The 7,500-nt window shown below is 43.4% G+C and overlaps 1 protein-coding gene across 2 annotated transcripts in view; it reads left to right on the top strand.

Annotated features, from left to right (window-relative positions):
• LOC113808388 (uncharacterized) overlaps window positions 1–7,500 on the top strand; it is a 120,787-nt gene that overhangs the window by 58,747 nt on the left and 54,540 nt on the right. For both annotated transcript variants that reach the window (XM_070124822.1, XM_070124823.1), the window contains exons 2-3: window positions 2,155–3,468; window positions 3,639–4,919. In XM_070124822.1, the coding sequence (XP_069980923.1) occupies window positions 2,572–3,468; window positions 3,639–4,919 (2,178 nt within the window). In that variant the 5' untranslated portion in view covers window positions 2,155–2,571. The remainder of the gene's footprint in view (window positions 1–2,154; window positions 3,469–3,638; window positions 4,920–7,500) is intronic.

The following is a 7,500-nucleotide window of genomic DNA, read 5'->3' as shown; positions in this document are numbered from 1 at the left end:
GCATCATAGCTATCGATCGTCCTCTCGTGACCTGCCGGAAACTGGGTCACGGGTCGCCAAGGTCAGGTCGGAGAAGGGGCAGGAAAGAGAGGTTTATTTTTGGTTTATTCTTTTAGAATTTATTTTATTTTATTTTATTTAAAGAGAGGTTTATTTTTGGTTTATTCTTTTAGATTTTATTTTATTTCATTTATTTAAAGTTTATTTTTTATTTATTCTTTTATATTTTATTTTATTTCATTTTATTTATTTAAAGTTTATTTTTGGTTTATTCTTTTAGATTTTATTTTATTTCATTTTATTTATTTAAAGAGGTTTATTTTTGGTTTATTCTTTTAGATTTTATTTTATTTTATTTTATTTAAAGAGAGGTTTATTTTTTTTCTTATATTTAGGGTTTGTTTTATATTTATTTATTTATTTATTTATTTATTAGATTTTATTTTATTTTGTCTATTTCAAGAGAGGTTTATTTTTGGTTTATTCTCTTAGATTTTATTTTATTTTATTCTATTTAAAGAGAGGTTTATTTTTTTTCTTATATTTAGGTTTTGTTTTATTTAATTTTATTTATTTAAAGAGGTTTATTTTTGGTTTATTCTTTTAGATTTTATTTTATTTCATTTTATTTATTTATAGAGAGGTTTATTTTTTCTTATATTTAGGTTTTATTTTGTTTTATTTATTTAAAGAGAGGTTTATTTTTTCTTATATTTAGGTTTTATTTTATTTATTTAAAGGGAAGTGTATTCATTTATTTATTTATTTTTTGAGATTTTTTCTTTTCTTTTCTTTTATTTATTTTTTTGTAGGTTTTGTATTTTTTTTGTATTTTATTTCTTTTGTATTTTTGTAGGTTTTGTATTTATCTCTTTTCTTCTTTCTTATTCTTTGTCTTCATCTTCTTTTTTCTTATCTTCTTTTATTATCTTTTCTCTTTTTATTTCATTATCCTTTATCGTATTTTCTTTTTCTTTCCTTTCTTCCTTTCGTATTTTTCTTTCTTTTCTTCTTCCTCTTCTTTTCTAAATATCCTATTTTCTTTTTCTTTTCTTCCTCTCTCTTCTTTTTCCCTCTTTCTCTTCTCCCTTTTAAGATATTCATTTTTATTCCTCTACTTTAATTTCTTATCTATTCTTCGTCTCCTTCTGGTCATTTCTTCTTCTTCTATATCTGTTATTCTTTTATTTTAGCTCTATTTATCAGATTCTTTCATGCCATTTCCCTTCACTTTTGGAGGAGGAAGAAATAGGAAAAGAGGGAGATAGAGGGAGAAGAAGAGCCAGAGAAAGAAAAAGAAAAAAAAGAAAAAGGAAAAGAAAAAGGAAAAGGAAAAGGAGAAGGAACAGAAGAAGGAGACGGAAAAAGGGGGATAATTGGAAAAAGAAGGGTTAAGGAAATGGAGGACGAGGAAACAAGACGAAGTGAGAAAGAGAAGAAAAATGGTGAAGGTGAAAAATCGTCGAAGTCTGCGTGGCTTGTCTCTTAATTGCAATTAAGGTGCAGAACGGGGCTGGATTTGCATGTATGTTTTTGGCTTTCTGTCATAAAGGTTGTTTACCCAAGATATTAGGCGGGTATTTGGCCCCAGTCAGCTCTCTCCGCATTGCCTGTGTTGCTGTGCCTTATTAGAGAGAGAGAGAGAGGGAGGGAGGGAGGGAGAGGGAGAGGAGAGGGAAGGAGGGAAGGAGGGAAGGAGGGAAGGAGGGAGAGGGAGAGGGAGAGGGAGAGGGAGAGGGAGAGGGAGAGGGAGAGGGAGAGAAGGAGAGAGAGAGAAAGAAACAGACAGAAAGAGACAGAGACAAGATTAAAAGCTCTTTTATATATGTATCAATCTAACTATATATATATTTATATATATAAGCACACACACACACACACACACACACACACACACACACACATATATATATATGTATATATATATATATATATATATATATATATATATATATATATATATATATATATATATATATATATATATATATATATATATATATATATATGTATATATATATATATATATATATATATATATATATATATATATATTTATTTATTTATTTATATATACACACATGTATACAGACACATTTATTATGTCTTTTCACTTCGGCGTCTTAAAAACTCCTCCCTTTCCCCCTCCCGCAGGATACACCAGCGGCCGAGCCCCGAGGCGCAGCGCCCATCGCAAGGCAGGATTCCCTGGGACCGTCAGCCTCCCGCCCTCCGGCCGGAGTCGAGGAGGAGCCCCGCCCCCACGACGCAGCGAGGCCGCGCGAGACCGAGGCTCCCCGACCCGGCCTTCCTTGATGGGCGTGCGGGGAGGGCGGCCAGCGCTTCCCGGTGGCAGCAGGAGAAGACCTCCGCCCTGTGTCCTTGTCCCTCGCCCCGCGCGCAGTGCCCGTAGGAGATCGATGGCGCCCCAGGGAAGCAGGAGCGAGGACAACTTCCACGCCGTTGCCCTGGAAGTGACGTCCGGCTCCCCCTCGGCGCTGACGAGGATGTAGCCGAGCCGCTCCCCTCGAGGACGACCGTCGACGCCGCAGCCGCGAGCCGCGCCGCAGCATGAAGGTTGCCATCCCGGGCAGAGCGATCAAGATGCCGGAGAACCTGGGACCCGGAGCGCCGGCGCAGCTGAGCCCGCTGGCCAGGACGGGGAAGATCCCCTACAACAACATCGAGATGCGCCCCGCCATCGACTACTTGAGCCTCGGCAGCGGCGGCCATGGCCCCCTCCAGGCCCCCGACGACGCCAACGCCAAGGAGTGGAGGAGGACGACCAAGCTCTACAAGAAGGACCTCAAGGCCAAGGGCAACATCCGCCCCTCGACGGCCGTGCGGCGCCACGTCAAGAAGATTTCCGAGGAGTTCACGATGACGCAGACCAAGTACGAGAACTCCGTCAACACGACGTCCTCCTCGGCCTCCAAGGCGTCGGAAGGGAAGGAGAAGGCGGGGTCGAAGGCCGCCTCCGCGTCGATCTCGAACAAGATTCCGCAGTCGAAGTTCCCCAAAAATGTCTTGTCGAAGATTTCGTGCACGAAATGCGACACGATCACGGGGCGCAAGGCGCCCATGGCCCCCCTGGTGAGCGCGGCCGTCGTCAGCTCGTCCAAGGCGCCCTCGAAGCCCGCGCCGATACTCAAGGCACAGGGCCACAAGGCGCACAGGGCGTCCGCCTCTAGCACGTCCCCCAAGCGGATCCGAGACGCCTCCTCGTCGCCGCAGAAGAAGGCCTCCCTCAGCCCTCCCGGGTCCTCGCCTCGCCCGCGCCTGAAGCACTCCTACGGGCGTGGCAGCGGGGGCGTGGGGGGCCTCGAGGTGGGTCTGGCGCCCACGAACGCCAGCGTGCCAAAGTCGCCCGGGAAGAAGAGAGAAGGGGCGGGCGTGTCGCCGCGGTCGCAGCAGGTGTCCTTCGAGCAGATCAAGAAGGCGAAGCTGTTCACGGAGAAGGCCATTATGGTGAGTCCCTTCACTGAGTTGTAGCTCTTTCGCTATTGATAAATATGTTCGTTAAAAGCTCAGGGACACGCATTGTATATCATTTCAACAAAGATTATTATTAATTTACCTTTCGCTTGCCATAGAGATTCATATTAGCTTGCTTTTTTTCTTCACTCTTTGCCGAACAGGAGGGTCGTGTCTTCTCCATCTTTGGGTATTTTCCTGCCATCAAGGACGCCCTGAAGAGGCGCGGGTGGGTGGAGAAAATACAGCACTCGGTCCCTTACGTTAATCCCCACCCGAACAACTGCGTTTGTCCTCACGTCGGGTACCAGTCCGTCTTCATCAGTCCCCCGCCGCTCACGCCCCCGTCGACCACTGCCGCCACCACGCCCGCAGCCACTGCAACCTCTTCCACCACCGCCTCCTCCTCCACCACCACCTCCACCGCAGCCAGCAGCAACGCCTCCACAGCATCTGGTGCGGCGACGTCGGAAGGCGATCAGGAGGGCCCCGCGTCGGCGAGCGAGTCGGCCACGTCCTCGCCTGACGCTCCGTGCACGGGCGAGGGCGCCGCAGAGGCCGAGGCACAGCTGAACGGTGACACAACGGAAGGCCCGAGCTTAGCGGAGCCTGGGACGCCCTCCGACGCATCTCCTCAGCCTCCGCCGCCCTCACTCACTTCCTCATTCTCATCCTCCTCATGTAGGTCGTCGTCCCCCTCATCTCCCACCTCATCATCATCTGTTTTAGAGTTAGTCGAGAGACCACAGACCAAGACCACTGCCAATCTAGGTTCTTCCAGTGTAGAGAGTGTAGCGCCCGCAGCCAAAGACGCCGCCAAAGCTCCCAGCCCTGGCGAGAGTAGCCCCCAGTCCCTCGCCGCCGGGGAGTCGGAGAGTCGAAACGCCTCCCCGAACCAGAGTCAGGCGAGCGACGAGTCTTCCAGCGTTCCAGGCGAGTCGAGACGGGGTTCGAAGCCTCTCGACTTCTTCCCCGATAACGAAATCAACACTGCCATACTCGGCCCTTCGGAAATCCGGAAGGGGCTGAAGGAATGCATCACCGAGAAGAATTCCGCGCTGTTCAAGTACAGCACGACCAGCATCTTGAAGAAACTGAAGAGCAAAAGCGAGGAGGCGAACAAGGCCAAGACACCGGACGCCGGAGACACCGACCAACAGGACAAGGAGGAAGACAACGAAGAGAAGAAGGAAGAAGACAAAGCGGACGACGACGACCCGCCCGAAGACAAGGAGGAACCCAAGGACGCCGAACCCGCGCCCGAACCCTACAACCCTTACGTGGAGTACCAGCTGAGCAACACGGACCTGCCCCTCGTCGCCCGCCTCCTCAGGAACGTCGAGCCCAACCTCCTCTGGACGTGGACCAGGGACTCCATCTCCTTCAAGCACCTCAGCCGGGAGCAGCTCGTCAACCGCTTCCCCAACACGCCCTTCACCACCAAGGTAGGGGCCGGTTTGGGGTTCTTTCGCCCGGCTACCCGTCCGTCTGTCTGTCTGTCTGTTTGTCTATTATTTGTCTGTCTGTCTGTTTGTCTACCATTCGTCTGTCTGTCTACTCTTTGTCTGTGTCTGTCTGTTTGTCTACTATTGTCTGTCGGTCTGTTTATCTACTATTGTCTGTCTGTCTGTTTGTCTACCATTCGTCTGTCTGTTTGTTTACTATTTGTCTGTCAGTCTATTTGTTTGTCTGTCCACTTGACTGTCTGTTTGTCTGTCCATTTGTCTGTCTGTTTGTCCATGTCTTTGGGTCTTTTTATGTATCTATTTAACGGTTTCTCGTCCTTCTATTATGTATCTACTGTATATATCTTTGTTTTTTTATGTATCTATTTATCTGTTTCTCGTCCCTCTATTAGGTCTGTCCATCATCAGTTATTCATTTCCCTTAGTTATCAATTTATCTTTCGATATGTTTTCCGAATTAAGCTTCTTACCTTCCCTCATCCTCCTCTGCTTCCACTCTCCTCTTTGACCTCTCTTCCCTTCCCCACTTCACATTCTTATTCCCTCCCTCCCCCTTTCTTTCTTCTTGCATCCCTCTCTCTCCGTCTCTCATTCCCAGCTTTCCTCTCTCCTCCCTCTCCCGTATTTCGGACTCTCTTTCTATTTTCCCTTCCTCTTCTCTCCCCGTTTCCCCCTCCCACACCTTCCCTTCCACTCCCTCTCTCTGCTCCTTCCTCCTCCTACTTCCTTTATCTACCCTCTCCTTCACTTCTTACTTCTCTTCCCTCTCCTACCTCTCCCGCCTCCCACTATCCCTTACTTCCTCTCTCTCCTTTCCCAATTCATCCCTTCCTTCCCCCACCTCCTTCCTCCCCACTTCCCTCTCTCCCACCTCCTCCTCCCTTCCCCATCCTCCACCTTCCCTCCCTTCCCTTCTCCCTCTCATAATCCTCCCTCCCCCCACCTCCCTCATCCTCGACCTCCCCCTCCTTCTACACCCCCCTCCCCTACCCCCAACCCCCCAACATCTTGACCCACATTTTCCTCAATCCGTCGACCTTTTGATTGAGAAAGGTCAGGAAAAACAAATTTTTTGTGTCTTTTTTGTTTTTGTTTGTGTAGTTGTCTCCACGTTTCTATTTTGGTGTCTATTTTTTTGTCTCCCCGTTTCTTTTTTGGTGTCACTATTTATCTTTTATTTTTTTATTTTTTTGGTTTTGTGTCTATTTTTGTCTCCCCGTTTCTATTATGGTATCAATTTTTTGTTTTGTTTTGTCTTTTTTGTTTTTTTTTCCCCAATTTTTTGTTTTCCTCGTTTCTATTTTGGTGTCACTTTATTTTTTTTTATTTTATTTTTTTTTTTTTTTGGTTTCTATTTACGACCACACACGCACGCGAGTCTGTGTCGTGTCGTGTCGTGTCGTGTCGTGTCGTGTCGTGTCTTGGGAGGTCGTCGTCTGCGGTCGTTTCACAGGGTCGTCTTGGGGGAGAAGAGAGTCGTTAAGGGAGATAGTGGAAAGCGGGAATTATTGTTTTATGTTTTCTTCTTCCTGTTTTGTTTCTTTATGTTGTCTTTTTTTTTTGTTTCTTTCTTTTCTTCTTTTTTTTGGTTTCTTTCTTCTCTTTTTTTTATTGTTTCTCTCTTCTCGTTGTTTTATTTGTTATATTGTTATTACTATCATTATCATTATTGTTTGTATCATTATCTTTATTATTATCATTATTATTATTATTATCATTGTTACTGTCATTAATATTGTTATTATTTTCATTACCGTTATAGTATTATTATTATTATCATTATTGTTATTTTTTATTATTGTTACAATTATTGATATTATTACTGTCGTTATTATTGTCAATATCCTTATTATTGTTATTATAATAATCATAATAGCGATAATAATGATAATGATAATGGTAATAGCAAGAACAATGATAATAATGATAATGATAATGATTAAAATATGATAATAGTAAAAGTAATAATATTAATGATAATAATAAAGATGAAAATGAAAATGATAATGACGATAGTAATAATATTACGTTCTTTTTATGTCCTTTCTTGACTCGTCCCTTATATGTGTGTGTAGATATTTGGAAAGATAGATATATACTGTACAGACAAACAGACATAAATGGATAGATAGATAACTATAGATAGATAAATGGGTAGATAGATATAGATAGATGAATATAGATAAAGATAAGATAGATAAATAGATGTATATATATACATATATATATATATATATATATATATATATGTATATATATATATATATATATATATATATATATATATATATATATATATATATATATATATATATATATATTCTTTGTATTTTGTGTTTCCCTTGAAAGCTGTTTATTCCTTGGCACTATTGATTTTCTTCCATTTTTTGTCATTCGCTCTTTTATTCCCTTGTGTCCTTGTCCCACTGATAAAAAAATCCTCCACTCATTTATTATTATTATCATTGTTTCTACTCTTTCTCCCCGTCTTTCTTATTCTAACGTCTCTTACTTATCCCTTCCATTTCTATATTTCTCTCTTCCTCTTTCCCCCGTAATT

The sequence above is a fragment of the Penaeus vannamei genome, chromosome 8, assembly GCF_042767895.1.
Source record: "Penaeus vannamei isolate JL-2024 chromosome 8, ASM4276789v1, whole genome shotgun sequence".
Classification (NCBI taxonomy): domain Eukaryota; kingdom Metazoa; phylum Arthropoda; class Malacostraca; order Decapoda; family Penaeidae; genus Penaeus; species Penaeus vannamei.
The sequence above is the reverse complement of the archived record's forward strand: the minus strand, read 5'-3'. Positions and strand labels throughout refer to the sequence as shown.